Genomic DNA, 19,819 nt, shown 5'->3' on the forward strand with positions numbered 1-19,819 from the left:
CAACAAAGAATGAATAACTGTCCCTCTGTGGTGAACACTGTCTAGGTTCTGGGGATACAGTGGTGGAACAAGACAGGGGAGGTGTCTAGCCTTGGGGGGCTTATGTTGTCATGGGGAATACAACTCTAGATAGTGTAAGGACTATCATTCAAACACTTTGGGGATTGCTTGTTATGCAGTGATGCTAATACGCTGATAAGCCAACGTGAAATGACAGTGATATCTGGGAATGTGTGTGAGGGGGAAACTACTGTAGACAGGTGGAGTCTGGTAAGGCTTCTTAGAGGAGTGACATTTGGGCCAAGGCTTGAATGACAAGGATGAAATAACATGAAGGATGCAGGGAACGGCAAGTGCAAATATCCCAAGATGAGAATCATGGAAGATCATGGCTGGAAAAAACTTGAGTGAACAGGGAGATGTTTTGATTCTTAAGCTGGGATGGCATGTAAGCACTCATTCTATTATTATTTATACCTTTTTCACATATCTAAGTATTTAATAATGACAGTTTTTTTTAAGATTATGAGAATAATTATTTAAATAGAGATCATGGTACAGATTCATTTGGTTAAAAATTTCAATAAAACAAGAAGGAAAGGGTGCCTCTTGCTTACCAGTTAACAAGATGAATTTTACCTTTTAAAGGTTATAGTAGAGGATATTTTATGAGAACAATTATGATTAAAACCATAAAATCCCATGGGGATGCATTTTACTCTTTCTGTAAACCATGTTAGCAAAAAAAAAAAAAAAAATGCCGAATATTGAAGGCATTTTCTTTCTTTCCTTAAAATTTGTTTTTCATTATGGAAATTTTAAAATGTAAACAAGAGTAGAGAGAATAGTATAATGACCTCCGTCTGTAGCAGTTTTCTACTCCAGCCGTTCTGGTTCTGTGACTCACACCAGATGTTGAGCTTGGCAATCTAGGGGTTAGCGGTGAGGGGAAAAGCCGTGTCACTGGGACTTTAGCAAGGACAAACTGAAGAAACTGGACCAAGAAGGAGCTCTCACTGCACAAACTGGATAGAATAAGCCAGATGAGTCACAGAACCAGCACGGTGGGTTATTACAACTTACTCAGGAGAGGGAATCTGGGTGGGAGCCCCGAGCTCCTGGACCTTCTTTGTGTTTAATATTCACGGAATACTGTGGGTTCTCATTTAAAATACACAGGAAGACAAATAAACACCTAAAGGTGATACATAGAGAAAGAAGGTGCAAAGGTAACCCAAATGTGTAGATGTAGGTGGAAGGGTTGGGGCTGCAGGGATGTGTTGTTATGGAAACTGCAGTTCCAAGTGTTGTCATGGAAACCACAGTGCAGTCTCCGATCAAGGATGCTTCAAAACTATTTTTAGATCCTCTGGTAATCATGGTGGTTCAGTGACAGGAAAAGGGGCAGGCAGCTGACTCTGCTTACACATTTACACACATACACTCACACACATATATCCATACATATACACGTATGTGTATAAATATATACTTATATATTCCTTTATATATATGAACAAATTTAAAGGTTTTATTTCCTCAAGTATTTATTTCTTTATCTTGTAAGCACGTTGGATCTGCTTCTCTGATTGAACCCTGATTGAAACACTCTTAGGCATCCATGCAGTGAAGAAAGAGGTAACAGACCTGAGTTGTCCAAACCCTGTACATTCTAAAGAGCTGATTAGCCCTTGACTGGCTCCTGGATAAACTCTGAGCCTTAGAGTATCCCATACCAATGATGTAATTTATGCTGGGGGCCTCGGGCCACGCAGTATCACTTACACCTCTTAGAGGGGCTGGAGGTCAACCACACAGGTACTCCATGCCTATGTGACTGACCCAGGAAAAAAAAAACCTCCTGGGCACTACAGCTCAGGTGAGCTTCCCTAGGTGGCAGTACTCTGTATGTGTGGTCAGACTTTGTTGCTGGGAAAAGTAAGCACTGTCCATGTAACTCCACTGGGAGAGGGTAGCAGAGCTCGCACCTGGTTTTCCCCCCAACTCTGCCCTATGCACCTTTTCCCTTTCCTGATTTTAATCTGCATCCTTTTGTTGTAATAAACAGCAATACTTTTTCTGAGTCCCGTGAAAACTCCTAGAAAATCATCGAACCTGAAGGGTGGTCTTGACACAGCATCTCAAACCCAGCATGGCCCAAACTACACCTCTGACGCGCCCTCTCCTCTCATCCCCAAATCTGTTCTTTATGAGACCTTCTCCATATCAAAATAAGTGCCATCACCCTCCTTTTAGTTACTAACCCCAGAAACCTGAGCTCATACTTGCTTAGTTTCCCTTGTGCCTCACATCCTATTCCATCAGCAAAAACAGCAAAAGGAGGGTATTTATATTAAAAATACTGCAGTATAAGATAATTACAGAAAAGTGCACCTATCATAGGCATATCGCGTGCTGGATTTTCACAGTCAGAACACACCTGTAATCCAGAACAAGAAATAGAACTTTACCAGCTCTCCCTGCCCCAGGGAAGTCACACATTTCAAGTCAGTAAACATTCCACCGGAAACCACTCTCGCGACTTCTAACAACTAGGTTAATTCTGCCTGTTTTTGTACTTCATATGAAAGGAATCATACAGTATGTGCTCTTGGGCTTCTAGTTTCTTTTACTCAACATTTTTCAAGATTCATCTATGTTGTTCTGTGTGGTTGTAGATCATTCATTGTTTAGTATTTTATTGTGTGAATGTGCTACAATTTATCCATTCTTTTGTTGATTGGTGTTTGGGTGGCTTCTAGATTTTGGCTATTAGGAATAGTGCTGCAATGACTATCCTTGCCCACGGCTTTTAGAGAACACATTTCTGTTGGGTACACATGTAGCTAGGAGTGAAGTTCCTAAGTTGCAGGGTTTGCATATGCTTTGCTTTAGTTGATATAGCGAAAGAGTTTCAGCAAGCGTTCCAATTGATCATCTGATCAAAACACTTTTTTTTCCTTTTTGGAGAGGGGAGGTAATTAGGTTTGTTTATTTATTTTTTAATGGAGGCACTGGGGATTGAACCCAGGACCTCGTGCATGCTAGGCATGCACTGTACCACTGAGCTATGCCCTCCTCCCAACTTTGTATTTTTTTGACTTTTTCATTTTATCCATTTTCAATCAGCAAATATCAACAGCTCCTTTGAGCTACCACTGGATTTCAGTACAACTTGCTACAATCCTCTAACAAGACCATCCCATCGGGCAGCAATTATGTCACCAGTCTCCTTGTTAGTTTCCTAGATGGAATAGTTCAAGCATCCCAGAACAAATTCCAGGTCATGGGAAAGATGGTTTAAGAGGAATGTTACTCAGCAGCGGAAGGGCCCCTGGAACTCTTGTCTTTACAATAATAATAGTTTACTATGTGTCAGGACCAAATACATATTTTTCTTTTTACAAAATATTGAATGCTGAGTATTTGGTCACAGGCAAAAAAATCACCATCATCAAATGAACTTTAGGGAATGTAAGAAAAAATCTGAAATTCTATCAAATTTTAAAATTTTTATCACAATTCTTTTTTTTTTAACTTAGTAACCAATTTTTAACATTTGGCAGTATAATTCTGTAATACAGTCAGCTACTAGCTTGCTCCTCTGGCTACTCTACTGCCCATTTATGACACTAAATGGCTGACGAAGGAACAAGACATATTTGACGAGCTCTGCTTGCTGATGATGACCTGTCACCAAACTATCAACTTTTCTTTCCTTGCTAAAAGTAACTGACAAAAATAGATTTATCTTCTCTTCAGCTGACAAGCCAGAAGATCTAGGTGATGGCAATGACGCTATTTCATTGAAACAAACCCATGAAGTGAAACTTTGTGCGCTGCTAGAAAAAGCTACTTTGGGGAATATTTTCAGGGACTAGATTGTTGCTCTTGTTGTCTTTTGAAGTGATGTCAATCATCAACAATCCTAGCTGCACTTTCCCTTTGCAATATCTTTCTGTTATCTATGGCTGCTTAATAAGTCACCCCACAACTTAGTGGCACAGAACAACTGTTTGTTACAGGCACTGATTCTATGGGTCAGGAATTTACACAGAGTAAAGCAGTGATGGTTTGTTTCTGCTACACCATGTCTAGTCCTCAACTGGGATGATGTAAATGGTTGGGGGGTGACTCAAATGGTTGGGGGTAGAATCATCTACAAGTTTCTTTACTCCCATGTCCCAGTACCTGGACTGAGGTCACTTGAAGGCTGAGCCCAGCTGGGAACTGTTGACTGGAGCACACATCTGGCTTCACCATGTGGCTTGGGCTTCCTCACAGCATGGCAGCCAGAGGAGAATTGTGCTTCTTACTTGGAAGCTCAAGAACCCAAGAATGAAACTGTCCCAATGAACAAGGAAGAAGTTGCATAGCCTTTTATAACCTAGCCTGAAGAGTCACATACCTTTCCTTCCAAGATACCTTATTGGTTCTATCATTTCCTGTCTACCACACTCTCCTTTATAAGCAGTTACAAGTCTGCTCAGATTCAAAAGGGAGGGGACATAGATCTTCATCTCTCCATAGGAGGTTTGTCAACTATTTTATTGCTATGTTTTAAAATCACTGCATAATGATACACATTCATTCTTCAGCTGATTCATAGAATTTCAACATGTAAAACACATGGAATTTTTAAACCCTATAGTTATGGCTAGAGTGTTTACTGGAATGTGAATATTCAGACTGAACAATTTGAATGTCATCAAAATATGAGGGGAACTTGGGCAATCAATCACACAGATATTGATCGTGTCAAGTTCAGGCATGCCAGAGATGACAGTGAAATGGATGTTTGGCTATCTGGCCTTGCAAAGGAATTCCAAAATGGAATTCAAATAACAGATTTTGGTTGAATACCCAGATCCACTGCATCTTTCATACATGATCTCCCTGAATCTTCAAGATGTCCAGATCAGGAAACTTTTTATTGGTATTCCTATTGTGGAGGAGAGGAAGGAGCTCAGACAGCTCAGATTACTTGTGTAAGATCGCAGTTAGGAAGCGGTATTGCTAGATGTATTAGTGACAACTCAAACCGAGACACTGAGGAGTGTTTTTCTTCTTCTTCTCCTTCTTTTTTTTTAGTTTAATGGAGGTTCTGGGGGTTGAACCCAGAACCTCATGCATGCTAAGCACGTGCTCTACCACTGAGCTATATCCACCCCCTCCCTGAGGAGTGTTTCTTAACTGTCAACAAATGTTGTCTGTAGGCAGTGAGTTGAGGAAAGAAAGGTGAAGCACTATCCCCAAACGTGAAAGGGTAGGGACTTAAAAGTTTCTAGAAGCTTCTGGAAATTTCTGTAACCTAAGAACCGAAGCTGAATGAATGGTTGGGGGTAGAATCATCTACGAGTTTCTTTACTGTGGCTTTCGTTATTAAAGCTGCTCTTTCGTCTCACTGTCTGATTTCCGGTGTCTCCCAAGAGTCCTGCTGGCTGAACCCAACAGGAAGGTAGAGGGGAAGAGGGCTAGTTGGTGCAGCCATAGAAGTTAGCAACCCCCACCGCCATCCCAGCTCCACGTTGAGTAGAGACAGGTGGAAAGACTGCGTCTGGAGGGGCAGTCGGAGAGCATGCAGGCCCCTGGCTTGGGAAACAGCTAAACAGTCACACTCCCACCAGGCTACCCAGGTCCAATAGCACGGCTAACGCGCTCGCAGGTAACCACCGGTTGCCATGGAGACCGCGGGCTCTGCGCAGCCAGGCCGCGCGGGAGCAAGTGCGCAAGCGCGCACTGCGACGCCAGCCTTGGCTGCGCGCAGCTGCCCGGGTCGGGGCGAGACGCCGGGGCCGGAGCAGGATTGGACGCTGGCGTCCCGGCCCTTGGCCCAGAGCAGCCGCGCGGGGGTGGCTTGAGCAGGCGTCTGGCCGGCGGCCCATCCCAGCGGCCTCGCCTTGGCCCAACTGGGCGGTCAGAGGCGGGGCTGCCAGATCCCTGCCGGGCGGGCGGAGAGCCAGGCCCCGGGGAGGAGCCGAATCCAGGACACGTGTGAGCACCCGGGACCCTGTGGGGAGGAAGGCCCTGGGAAAGCGCGAGGCCTCCTGCAGGCCAGCCGTGCAGGGGGCAACTGAGATCTCTGAGCCTTGCCGTGTTCCCGGGAATCTGACCCTCCTCTCCTGTCACCTTACAGGATTAATACTTAGGGACCGCTGCAGCATCGGTTCACCTGGTAGACTCTTCAGTACACAGGTGTCCACGACCATGGCGGTGAATCTTTTGGAGGACTGGTGCCGGGGAATGGAAGTGGACATCCACAGGTCTCTGTTGGTCACAGGCATCCCAGAGGACTGTGTCCAAGCGGAAATTGAGGAGACCTTGAATGGGGTCCTCTCTCCACTGGGCCCGTACCTCGTGCTCAACAAGATTTTTTTGAGAGAAGAGAATACCAAAGCTGCTCTCGTTAAGGTCGGTGAGGGAGTGAATCTGAGGGCTATACCCCGGGAATTCCCAGGAAGAGGGGGTGTCTGGCGAGTGGTCTGTAGGGACCCCACCCAGGATGCTGAGTTTTTTAAAAACCTGAATGAATTCCTGGATGCAGAGGGCCGCACCTGGGAAGATGTGGTCCGCCTGCTCCAGCTTAACCACTCCCCACCACCCCAGAACCAGAATCAGCCTCCAGAGAACTGGGCAGAAGCTTTGGGGGTGCTTTTAGGGGTGGTGGTGCAAATTGTCTTCTACATGAATGCTGAGAACCGCAGCCGGGAGGAAGTGAGGGCTCAGGAGGCTGCTGAGGCCCAGGCAGTAGCATCCTTGGCTTCAGCAGCAGGGAAGAAGGTCAAAAAGGAGCCAGGGTGGGCTGCGGAGGTAGGCTCTGCCTTGAAGATGGAAAATCTGGATGGCTGGAATGACATGGAAAACGATGGTGACCCTCCCAAACCTTTGGTTCGAAAGGCTGGAGCTAAGACTCGCTCCAGGAGAAAGAAGCAGAAAAAGACTCCCAAGCAGGAACCAACGGCCTGGAAGAAATCCAAAGGCAGCCATTCCAACAGCTTGGCTTCTTTGGAGGATCCTGAGATTGGTGATGCTGAAAACATGGAGATGTCTGAATGTATCAGGAGCAACAGAAAACCCCAAGTGAAGCAGGAGGAGTTGGATTTGAAGAAGCCCATAGCCAAATGTGCCTGGAAGTCTCCCAGCACCCCACCTGACATTGCCCGGGTGGAAGCCACACGCCCTGGTGTTGCCTCTGAGTCAGACCAAGATGGTGGTCCCGAGGGCCCACCCAAGAAGAAGGCCGTGGGCTGGGCCTCCACAAAGAGCCCTGCTCCCGTGAGGAAGAAAAAGAAGGTGAGGTTGGGCCCTGTCTCTTATGTCCTTGCTGATTCGGAAGACACCAAGAAGAAGCCTGTGATTCCAAAGAAAGGGCCAGGCTTGCGAAGGGATACATCGGTTCAGAAGGCCCCTCGGGGCCCACGGCCCGCTGAGTCGCCTGCCTCCGCCTCAGGGGGTCCAGAGGCCAAGCCAGAAGGCTCCCCTCACACTTCCAATGGTGAGAATGACAGCAGAAGGTGTTGCAGTTGTGTCAGCAAGTGGATGCGAGGGGAGGGGCAGCAGGGGCAGGTGGGGCCAGAGGAACCCGAGGGGGCGGCGGATCAAATGGTCCTTGAGGAGGACCCCAGCACCATGGAGGAGGCGGGTGACACATCAGTTGAGGTTTTAGAGGATGAAAACCCTGTTCCCCTCCCCAGTCCTAAGAGCCCCAGGGAAGGCCGACAATGGGGACACCTGTAGGGGCAGGAGGTGGCAGAGCAAACCCACTGACCTGTCGCTTGTTGACAAGTGTCTCTGTGGTATTCTCCAGTCATTCCGCTGCTTCATCCAACCCACCTCCCTCAATAAGAACTGAATCGGTTGGGGTTACAGTGTTGATCAGGGTGGGTGGCTTTGAGGGTGGGGTTTTCTGGAAGCCTGGTTGGGAGGTAGGAATGTTCAAGGACATGGAAAGTTAAAGGAAGCGAAAACACTTTCCAGTGACACCCTTCCCCCCTCCCCCTCTTGAGCTGTTCTCCTTTATCCACAGAACCCAGAAAGCTCTAATATGGGGGACCACCCATACCAGAGGAGTTGAACGAAGACCAGGGAAGAAGTTCCAAGTCGAGAACCAAGTTTCTCTAGTCACCGAATGACTTTGGACTCTTGTAGGGATCCGGTTCTCAGAGGTAAAGGGTAGATGAGATCTTGGGATGGGAAGTCGGGGAGGGAGGTGTTCCCCTATGCCTTTTCCCCTGCCAGGCCTGCTTTTTCCCCTCCTCTCAGATGCGCCTTCAGAGGTTGGAGGGTCACTAAGCGGATTGGGAAAATTTTAGAATGTTCACCTTTAAACGTGGTCAAGGTCATTTTCAGGTTCATCCATGTTCAGCCTTTCTCCCCATCCACTGCTTCCTCTTCTGGATTGTCAACCTCTGCAGGGCCCGGCGTTTTAAAGAGCAGGAGGGCCATTTTCTCCCTCCCTTGCTCTCCGAGCTTCCACTACCTAGTAAGTTAAGCCAAGATCTTCGCTGCAGATCTGACTTCCTTGCTTCTACTGGTTTGCAATGTCCATCCTCCAGTTATCTCACCAGAGGGTGGTAAGGTTCCAAGAGTTAATTTTGGAGAAAAAGAATGTCCACTTAGGTCTTGAAGTGTTCAGTTTTAGGTTCTGTTAATAAAAATGGTACTTAGATTCCCAGGTGGGGTTAGACCCTTGCAGGAAACCTGCAGGCAAGAGGAGTGATTGGTCGGGAAGGACTCTGACTGACATTCCTGCTTTCCCACTTCTAATTCTATCCAGTGCCCCCAAGCTCTCAATGTCTTTGAGGCTGAAGACCACATCTCACATAGGAAGAGAGGGGAGAATACTCTTTAAAAAATTAGCTGTTAATTTCTGCCCTCCAGATTGACAGTACACCATGTCTCCTGTGTGTGTGGGAGGCAGGGGAGGGGCCGGTTGCCTGACATCAGTGGTTTCCAAACTGTTTTCCTGGGTAGGCCCAAGGAGTGCTCAAAGAAATCATCCGAGTCTATTTTTTGATGTATTTAAAAAAAAAAAGAGGGAAAAATGACTACTTGAATATGTCGTAAGCCAAACCTGTCACATCAGAGACTACCGAACATTACCTCACGTTCAGAAGTGAACTTGTTTGGTAATGGTGTCCGATCTGTTGATTCCGCCATCTATTTGCGTATGATTGAATTTCTTGTAAATGCAACCAATAGGAAAGGTTTGAAGTGGGAGGAGTTAGGCCCTGCGCACGCCCTGTCATATAACTCTCGGAAAGAAGTTTCCCGTTGTAATTCACATGCTCTCGTCCTGCTGTGATATTCATTTGTGATAGAAGTAAATACATCAACTCGGCACATAGTAATCAGTCTATCAGAGAGAGTTTTAGCCCTCTGCGTTTTCAGGGTCTCTCTTATGACTTGGATTTTTATGATCAAGAATGTGAACAGTTGTTAGATGTTGTTAGTGATTCAGCTTTGAAAACAAATTTCTCGTGACAATGCATTTCAAAATCCTGGATGAATCTGAGGATGCAGGGAAGAAAGAAATGGTTTTTACTTGTAGCCCTTCATCTGTGTACATCATGGTTTTACTTGGGTCTGAGCAAAAGAAAACTCAGGAGTGAATTGGATTTTCAAGGTGACGGACGCCTGCGGCTCTCCAGTTCCTGATTTCAGAATCAGGTCCATTAGGGCTTCATTGTGTGAACACATTGACATCATGATTAGTAAGTGTAACGTATGTGTTATAAAATAAAGTTTACCAAATTAAGTATCTGTCGAGTCTCTTATAGATGGAAGTGGCTTGGACTATTTAATTTGAGAAAAGGGTCCCCCCCCCACTGAACAACACACACTGTCCTAGACTCCCAGCCCTGTGTGGGCTGTCGTCAGAGCTGGGTTCAAGCTACAAGGGTCGTCAGTTTTCTGTGAGAGAAGAAGCCATCGAGATGTCTGTCCTCATTGCTATACAGCCTGCCACCACTGTGAAAGACTCCCCCACAGATCCTGGGGTTTCCAGGAGTTTCTAGAACAGGTAACTAGTGATGTGAATTACCTGAAAATGCTAGTTTATTTTTTAAAGCAGCTGGTAGATGAAACTGTGTCTTCCTCTCAAATAGAAGCTGAGGGCTGTCAGCTAAAAACTGAGTTGAGTTTCCCTCTCCCCTGCTAGGAACTCCAGAACCAGGACTCCAGCGCCAGCCACTGCCTGAATCACCTGATGGACAGAAGACCCAAGGGAAGCTGGACTTTGAGGACAGGAGAGCTAAATAGGCCCTGGAGTGCACACACATAAAGACCCAGGTCAAAGGTTTATTTATTGGGTCCTTTCCTCTGCGCCTCTATGAGAAAAGCCATATTTGGCCAAGATCTTTAAGTAACTCCCACGAACCCTCCTTCCCTGTAGTTATACCCAGTCCATCAGTAAAGGTGAAAGGCTGACCTGGCCCCTAGTTGGGGGAGATCCAGGGATGGGGCTTCGTGGGGGTACAGGTCAGCTCTCCAAGGAAACCCCCAGGCCACTTGTTGGACGGGGTGGCATTCTGTTCCAGGCTGTGCCTCGGAGCAAGGCCCAGCCAGAGATGCCAAGGAGAGGCTGTGCCCACCACCAGGAGGGCTTGAAGGTAAAGCTTCCTCATTCATCGTGCTTTCGTTTAGCCAGAATTTATTGAGCATCTGCCAGGGGACAGCCAGGAACCAGACAGTCCTGTGCTCCTGGAGCTGACATTCTTGTGGGGAGGTGGACCACACATACAGAGATAGGATGGTGTGTAAGGGGTGTTAAGTACTGCGGTGAGACGTGATGCAGGGAGGGTCAAGGTGAGTGTGTATGCAAGAGACAGAGAGAGAAAGAGAGAGATGGCTGTTCTATATAGTCAGGGAGGGCTTCTCTGAGGCGGTGACGTTTGAACAGATCTGAAGGAGCTGAAGGGTGATACAGGTGGCTGGCCAATGGAACAGCGTCTTGAGGAGAGGGAACAATCAGTATGAAAGGAGGCAGGAGGGTGCCTGGTCTGAGAAAAAGTGAGGAACGGAGGGATGTGGGGAAGAAGGGAGATATTTCTGTATGGATGGGCTTTGACTTTAATCTGAGTGAGTCAGGAGCCATGAAAGAGATGTGATCCTGCTTAGATTGTCACAGGCTCCCTTGCCCGTTCCCACTTTCCACCAAACCATGGCTCCAAGGAGGCACTCTCTCTGCCCGTTGTTGGACCTGTGGGTGGTAAAGTGTCATCCTTGATCTGAAGAAGGGATGCTCAGCCACCCCAGCCGGTGCAGTGTCTTCTGGTTCTTTTACAGGACCCTGGGCATCTGTGTCTGACACTGGGTAGGAAAAGCCCAGTCTAGAATCAGTGTCCATTCCCATCAAGACCCGTGTGGAGCCCCCAGGGCTGCCAGCGTCAGTCTCACGCCAGCAGTGTTCAGGGCCTTCCCAACAGAGAACTGCCCACACGGCCAGCCCCTGTCTCTCTTGTTGACAGATACAGTTCTCACTGGCATTTTGTGCCTCAGGGTGCAGAAGGACTATGTCTAGATTCAGCCCATCTCAGCACTGCTACAGTGCCCTGTACTCACTCATCCCTTGGACCCCAGACACCATCTCAAGGGAGCATGTGGGGATTTCTGCTTGTGGGTTCCAGCCACCTTCCAAACCTGGGAGTTCTGACAGTGAGACAGTGGCATGTCCCACTGAATGCCTGTCTCAAATTCCCCTAGGGATCTCCACATGTATCCCACATGGGTGTCCCTTTAATAGGCCAGATTTCCAGTGCCTTCCTGCCTGACCATATGGCCAAGCCATTGGCCATCACTCATGAGTCAGTAAAAACCCAAACATAGGGGATTTTACCACTTTAATTCTACCACTGTTGGGAAAACAGCCTGCAGTTCAGCCCACCAAGCTGATTTGTCTTTACCTCCTTCCACTCTCTTCTTTCCTAACTAATAGTAGAAGGGAAGCTTGCTACTGATGGAAGCCATCTTGCCACCATGTGGCAGGAAGTGCAAAGGCCCTGAGACAGGAGTATTTCTTGTGTGTGGGAGGCCAGTGCAGCTGGAGCACAGTGAGCAGGAGGGCAAATAGCAGGAAGAGAGGTCAGAGAGGATTGACTTTCTGAACCCAAGGTGATACAGAGGAAAGCAGATCCAGAAGAGAGAGAGAGAATATTGTTTACATTGTGTGAGAGGCTGGCTCCAGCCATGCCTGAAAGCCAGAACTCTTGGATTTCTGGGTTACATGAATCAATAAATACCTTATTTTTTCTTTTCTTTCTTTTGCCCATCCCTTCTTTCCCCTCCTCCAGCAACCTGAATTAGCTTATTTCATACGTGAAACTGTCCTGATTAATGAAACTACAAAAAGGCATACGATGAAAACTAAATCACCTTTCCACCCTAGATTCCAGAGGTTTACTAGTTTCTTTTATATCCTTCCAGAGAAGCTCTCCGTAGGTAGATTTATAGCATTCACATGCAGATATATTCTTATCTCCTTTTTCACTCAAGTAGAATACTATGCACATTTTTCTTAACCTAAAGTATCTTGGAACATATCTTGGATAGTGTTCCATTTTTCATCATCTGGCTGCATAGACTCAGTGAGTGGCTTCAGGTACATTTGTAACCTGCTGCTCAAAGAGAAGCCTCAGGAATCTGGCTCGCCTGCCACTCTAAACTTTGTTCTCTGAGTTGGTTCCATCCTCAGGCCAGCTTCTCCATGGTGACAAAGGTAGCTGCCAGCACATAAAGTTTGATCCTTAGAGCACCAGTAGAAATAGATGTGTTTTCCGATGGTCCCAGTCAATGTCCCAGGGAAGACTTCTTTTTTTTTTTTTAATTGACATATAGTCGGTTTACAATGTTGTTAATTGCTGGTGTACGGCATACTGATTCAGTTATATATATACATATATATATATATATATATATATATATATATATATATATATACCTTTTCATATTCTTTCTCATTATAGGCTATTACAAGGTATTGAATATAGTTCCCTGTGTTACACAATAGGACTTTGTTGTTTATCCATTTTATATATAGTTGTTGGTGTCTGCAAATCCTGAACTCCCAATTTATCCCTCCCCACCCCACCAGGGTAGACTTCTGATAGGCTCCCACTGGGTAATGTGTCTAGCTCCAAACTGAAGTGACTGTAGGAGCACAGTGCCCTGATTGGCCGGCCTGGGTCACATGTCCCTGTGACAGGGCGTGTAGGCGCTTTGACTGACAGCCAGCCCCTCTGGACATCAGTGGAAGAAGGGAGGAGCTGGTTTTCAAGAGGAAGGGGTGCAGAGAGGACAAAATTGTTAATGAATGACTCCCGTAGAAATTCAGGACAAATCTTTAGGCCTCCAGCTTGGAGAGAAGGCTTGGAGAGACCCTGAAGTGTGGGCCACAGGACGGGGCTGGAGGGAGGACACTGCCGAGAGGAGTGGGTAGGGGTGACAGCCTGCTTGGGTTTGAATCTCAGCTCCACTCTCTGACTTGGGCCAGTCCCTTGTTCTTCATTTTTTTATCTGTAAAATGGAGCTTATAGGCATCAACTTCAGAGCCCTCCCAAGGTGGGAGACAATCTACAGTAATGGGTCAGGCTGTGGATCCTTTAAAATCTGTTATGATAAACACCATCACTAGGAGAAAAGTAAATATTTTAAACGGGGTTGTCTTTGGGGAGAGGGACTAGGAGGTTAGGGGAGGAGAATTTGTTTTTCACTTTGTTCCTTTTTTGGTACCTTTTGTATTTTTAGCCTTGCATGTGAATTCTTTGCTTCTGTAAAATATCAGTAGAGCTGATATCTGGGAGGTGGCATGAGAGGCCATTTTTTTCCTCCCCAGTGTTTGTGTTCTGTAAACTAAAGCACGTTGACTCAGGTTGCCCGGGTAACTTGTTTTTTCTAGAGGCTTTGGAGTAAAGATTATCCTTTGAGATGAGAACATAATATTTGACATTGTGTTAAATGTGCCTTGGGTAGGTAAGCTGGTAACTTTGTGCTACTTTGGGTTTTTTTTAAATTATGGCAAAATACACATAACATAAAATTTAGCCTTTTAACCATGTTTAGGTGTACAGTCCAGTGGCGTTAAGGACATTGACACTGTTGTGCAACCATGACCACCATCTGTCCACAGAACTCTTTTCATCTTGTAAAACTAAAACTCTAAATAATAATAACTCCCCATTGCTGCCTCCCCCCAGCCCCCAGCAAGCACCGTTCTCCTTTCTGTCTCTATGAATTTGACTACTCTAGGTACCTCAAATAAGTGCAAACACAATATTTGTCCTTTTGTGACTGGGCTTGTTTCACTTAGAATAATGTCCTCAAGGTTCATCTCCGTTAAAGCAAGTGTCAGAATTTTCTTCTTTTTAAAAAGGAAGATATTATTATTCTTCCTGAATAATATTCCATTGCCTGTGTGTACCACGTCGCATTCCCCCATTCATCCGTGGACGGACACCCAGGTTGCTTCCACCTTTTGGCTATTGTGAATAGTGCTGCTTGCAACCTTGTACACAAGGATGTACAAATATCTCTCTGCCTTCCTGCTTTCAGTTCTCTTGAGTATATACCAGAAGTGCAGTTGCTGGATTATATGGTAATTTGATTTTTAATTTTTTTGAGCAACTGTCACAGTGTTTTCCATCGTGCTGCCTTGATTTTAAAATCCCAGTATGCCCTCTTCTGCAAAATTGTAGAAGCTTGACCACATGGCAGAAACCTCTCCAGCCCACCTGTGGGCTCCAGTTTCACTGTGATAATTATGAGTGAACCTGGAACAGATTTTGCCGGCATAATCTGGCCTGATATGTGAATCTGGTACGTGTTGTAAATTTGAGGTGTTCTCCTAAGACCCTTTGTTTATGGGAATGTGAGCAGTTGTTAGTGTTAATTCAATGCTGAAACAAAATCTACCACTCTCCTTCCAAGCCTTGAGATCGCTTAATTGGAGCATTTCCTGTAATTGCAGGGTGAACAGTTTAACCTTCTTACAGCTGGAGTAGCCAAGAAAATTCTAGAACAGGCCAGGAAAGCGGATGGGCCTTGTGGGTTATTAAAAGACATTATAAAAATATATTATGAATCCACAGTAACGGATAGTGCAGTAGAACAGATAGGCAAATCGAAAAGTAGACACACAGGTTTGGGAAATTTTGTTTGGTGGTTTTTCAAATCAGTGGGAAAAGAGAGATTATTGAACACGTGGTGTTGGGCAGCAGTGGGAAGAGAGGGCAGTTTTCCTTTTATAAAAAATAAATTGCAGATACATCAAAGAATAAAATACTAAAAAAAATAAAACTACAAAAGTTGTGGAAGAAAATACAAGGGAATTTGTCCACCATTCTGGCATCGGAAAGATCTTCCTAAGCAGGTTTCAAACCCTAGGGGCCAAACCAAGGGAGAAAATTAATTCATCAACACAAAAATTAAAAATCAACCTGTGGCAAATGTTAGTATAAAAAAAAGACAAATGACATGTTTGTAAAATGTTTCTAATATATATCAGAGTAAAGAGATAGTTGTTTAGTGAGAGTAAGCAAAAGATGAGCAACCTAATAGAAAAATGGGCAAAGCATATGAACAGGCAATTCACTGGGAAAATATTACAAATGACTGATAAATTATGTGAAAAAGGAAGCTCCCTGCACTCAATCTGCAGTCAGTGCAAATCAAAACAGGATAGCATTTTTCACCTAATGGGCAAACCTCTTACATTGTACATACTCCCTCTTGGCAATTAGGGAAAGGCAGCTTTATAGAGCATATTTGTTTAAGTTGATGCCAACTTTCTGGAGTTTTTGTTGGTATTTGGCAATCACAACTAATATTTTCAAAGAAAACTGGTGAACCTGTGTTACTTTTACAGAATTTCAATTTGGTGATGCTACTTGAGTGGTGGGATTATGCAGCATACAAAATTTGTTCTTTTTTATTCCCTCATACTAAAAAATACACCACCACAGACATTTTAAAAGCACCCAGACAAATACATGATTCAATCCAGACATGAGCCAGTGCAGTGAGATGAACTTGTGCCTCCACAGTAATTTTTTCTATCCACCTCTGCCTAGAGATTTGCACTTTTTTCAATGGGATGGGTGATGGAGAAGGTTGGAGGGCTGTGTGGATCTGTGTCTGAGCTCACCGCAGGGCACACTCAGGCTTGTAAAACTGGCCCCAAGAGTCGTGGGTCTACACAGCACATCTGTCCCACTCAGTGAAACATCAGGCAGGGCTCTTGCAGGTCCATTGGGTCCTAATGACCACGTAACAGCAAAAGAATGCGTGGCAGGTTTCAGCATGACTGCATGATACTGGGACACTCATAGTGCCCGCCTGGTGTAAGACTTGGTATTTCTTCTGTGGCTTCTGCCATTTGGATGCGGAAAGTAAGGAGCAGTTAAATAGACTTAGCAGCTCCGCTATGAGACCACCTGCAGCTTCGCTTTCAAGCTTCTGGCTTCATGTGTCCTGGGTTTGCAAAGTGAGCTATTGAAAAATTGTGATCATATGAGAAGATAATGGAAACACGTATCGAGTAGGGGTGACCACACAATCCCCCCAAAGGTACATAACACATAAAAAGTAAGCATGTGTATTTTAATTCATTTAGAAGTACAGTGGCTGTGCAGGTTTTAATTAGCCATCAGTTAATGGACATTTGGGCTGTCTCCACTTTCTGGCTATTGTGAATAATGCTGCTGTGAACATTCACATAACAAGCTTTTATGTGGACATATGTTTTCATTTCTCTTGGATTACCTAGGAGTGGTTCATCCATGCAATGGAATATTGCTCAATATTAAAAGGAATGAAGTACTGATACCCACAACAACATGGACGAATCTCAAGGCTTTATTTTAAGGGGAAGAAGCCAGATGCAAATATGTATACATACTTTTCTTATTTCAGGCTGGTAGGACAGAATACCCTAGGCTGAAGGCTTGTAAGTAACAGAAATTTATGTCTCACAGTTCTGCAGGCTGGAAATCCGAGATCAGGATGCCGGCGTGATTCTGGGGAGGACCCCTTTCCAGGTTACAGACTGCGGACTCCCCTGTGTCCTCTGGTTAGTGGTATCTCTAGGGTCTCTTTTATAAGGGCACTAGTCCCATTTAAGAGGGCTCCACCTTCATGATCTTATCATCCCCCCAAGGCCCCAACCTCCTAATATCATCACCTTGAGGGTTAGGATTTCAGCATATGAATTTTAGGGGGACACACACATTCAGTCCATAGCATGACATAAGAATTTTTAGGACAGGAGAAATAATCTGTGATGAGGAAAATCAGACCCGTGCTTGCTTCATTTGGAGGAAGGGCTTTGGTCCCAAGGGGGTGTGGTGGAATGCTCTGTGTTCAGGGTGGTGGTTGCACAGGTGTACTCAGATGTCCAAACTCACCAAATTGCACACTTGGAATGTGTGCATTTCCCTTAACGTAAATAATACCTCAGTACAAACAATTTTTTTAAAAGAGAGTGACTTTATGTTCATCTTTATAATTCAATGCACTGAATAATTTACAGCCCAAACCATAGTAATATTGAACACTAAAGCCACACCACCAACAGGGTTTAATGCACTTTGTGTGCAGTTTTACATCTTGTGGTAAGCCAGCTCCCGCCCGCTCTCTGAGCCTGTTTACCGAACAACTTGCTGTGGATTAAGACTCTTGCAGCCCGGCATGGCTCTCTGTTTAAAATTGAAGCCTGACACGTCCATTCTTATAAAACTCTGCACGTGGAAGTTACATTCAGTTCAAGGTCAGGAGGCTGAGACAGCCGATTGGAGGCTGCTTGGTCCTGGGTGAGACTGCAACATGTTTCCAGCCCTGAGGGGCTTTTGAAATGGGTTTTCCTGTTGGATCCTGTGACCTTGATATTTCTGAGGGGAAGGTGCTCAGTTATTAAAGGATGTTAATGATTCAAGATGAAACAGATTTCTCCATACCTGACTGGTCAGCGGCGCCTGGATTGGTTTAACCGAACCACATCTTGACATTATAAAGGCAAACTATTTAAAATCTGCTGCCCTCTGAGAATGGCCAGAACATTCAAGAAAATGAAAACTAACGTGGGCAAGTGGGTCCTAGTAGATAGTGAAGTGGATTATGAAGCTGCGCTATCCCTTCATTCGTTTATGCTGAAGAAATAGACCAGCAAAGCAGTGGGACAGAATAATGAGCTCAGAAGTAGAACTTTATACATCTGAGAATTTAGACTCTGACTATGGTGCTATTTAAATTAGTAGTGGAGAAAGGGGTTTTTCTAAGCATAGCTGGTGCTTAGAAAACTGGCCAGCCATTTGGAAAAAAGGAACTAAATTTGGGTTCTCTGCTTCCTTGTTTGTATGCCCAGATACCTTCCAGATGGATCGAAGATGTACATATAAAAAAGAAATCAGAAATGTTTAGATAAAAACAGGAGTAATGTTACTTATGATTTCAGAAGCAGGAGGCATTTCTAAGAAGGACCCAAAGCCCAGAGGTCACGAAGGAAAAGATGAATCAACCTGATTAATATAAACATTTAAATCTTACAAAGGAAAAAAAAAAAATCCACAAAGTCAAAAGACAATAAACTGGAGAACATGTTTACCATGAGTAGGATGAATTCAAGATGAATTACCTCGATATACAAAGAGCTTGTACATGTCAAAGGAGAGACAAACATAAAACAGTCTGGCAAGGATCTCAATAGGAAATTCACAGAAAAAAAACAACAAGAAGCCAACAAAGGGTTGACTTATTTATCAAACGTTTACATAACACAATGTGCCAAGCACTCTTGTAAGCATTTTGCTAATATCTACTTATTTAAGCCTAAAATAAAATGAGGAGGGAGGTGCTATTATGTTCGTCCTCATTTTTACAGGTGAGGAAACTCATCACCCTAAGAGGTCAATAACCAGACCAAGGTCACTCTGCTGGCAAATGGTAGCGCCCAGATTTGGACCCTGGTCTGCAAGACAGGCTTTTAAGCAGGACGCCACACTACTTCTGTTACCGAGTCCAAGCTTGTGCTGCTCGCCACACAGCAGGCCAGTAAATCAAGAGACAGGTTGTTGGGGCAAGGAATAGCGACTTTATTCAGAAAACCAGCCGACCAAGAAGATGGTGGACAAATGTCTCAAAGAACCACCCTGCCCAAGTTAGAGTTCAGGCTTCCTTTATGCTAAGAGGAGGAGCAAAGTCAAACGTTTCCTGCTGCTGGTCAGCCTCTGCAGGGGAGGTGTTAATTTCTTCCTTCCTGCATCCATTAACAGGGGGGCCTGGTTAGGATGATTCCTGTGAGCTAAACAAAGGTATTTTAGCTTAACACTCATTACCAGGGTGGCAGGGTTCCCAGAGGTGGGCCCTTATGTATAATTTAAGCTTGTAGGCAATATCCCTTTAGTGATTAACTTGTAGCAAAAGCAATAGAATACAAAGGTTAAAGTAAAAGAAAAACCCAGTATGGAGTCAGATTTGTTCTTCCCTATTACACTTCCCACCTCTCTCATGAATGATTAAAGTAAGTGCAAGGCCAAACAGCCATGTGATCTCAACAATCACATATCAACTTGGCAAAAATGCAAAAGTTTAGGGACTCCTAGTGCTGGTGAGGGTTTGGGAAAGTAGGTGCCCGGATATTCTTAAAAGGCATGGAAATTGGTACATCTTTCTGAGGGCAACATGATTCTAGTAATCAAGGTTTAAAATATATTCATCAAAATGTGCTGAGATATACCAGGGATGCTGTTATAACAGATTTGTAAAAGGGAGGGGGAAACCTGGAAACAGTCTGGTTAAATGAGTTATGGGACACCACAGAAAGGAACACCAT

The 19,819-nt window shown here is 44.9% G+C and overlaps 2 protein-coding genes across 6 annotated transcripts in view; one reads left to right on the forward strand and one right to left on the reverse strand.

The window, feature by feature from the left end:
- PNMA8C (PNMA family member 8C) overlaps positions 1–6,209 on the reverse strand; it is a 25,206-nt gene extending 18,997 nt beyond the window's left edge. Inside the window, 2 exon segments of the mRNA XM_074370849.1 lie at positions 5,625–6,047; positions 6,135–6,209. Coding sequence (XP_074226950.1) covers positions 5,625–6,047; positions 6,135–6,209 — 498 coding nt within the window.
- PNMA8A (PNMA family member 8A) lies at positions 5,740–18,826 on the forward strand. Of its 5 annotated transcripts, none has more exons than XR_012508989.1 (4): positions 5,740–5,994; positions 6,137–7,495; positions 8,027–8,165; positions 10,160–18,826. XR_012508989.1 is itself a non-coding variant. In XM_074369377.1 (3 exons), the coding sequence occupies exons 2-3, from the start codon at positions 6,208–6,210 to the stop codon at positions 8,041–8,043; spliced, it is 1,305 nt and encodes a 434-aa protein (XP_074225478.1). In that variant the 5' UTR covers positions 5,740–5,994; positions 6,137–6,207; the 3' UTR covers positions 8,044–9,760. The 5 variants fall into 5 exon arrangements, 3 of the variants coding, with proteins under 3 accessions (XP_074225478.1, XP_074225479.1, XP_045366567.1); XR_012508990.1 differs by having other exon boundaries at positions 6,137–7,293; XM_074369377.1 differs by lacking the exon at positions 10,160–18,826 and having other exon boundaries at positions 8,027–9,760.
- The last annotated feature ends 993 nt before the right edge of the window (positions 18,827–19,819 follow it).

Source organism: Camelus bactrianus, chromosome 9 (assembly GCF_048773025.1).
Source record: "Camelus bactrianus isolate YW-2024 breed Bactrian camel chromosome 9, ASM4877302v1, whole genome shotgun sequence".
NCBI classification, from domain to species: Eukaryota; Metazoa; Chordata; class Mammalia; order Artiodactyla; family Camelidae; genus Camelus; species Camelus bactrianus.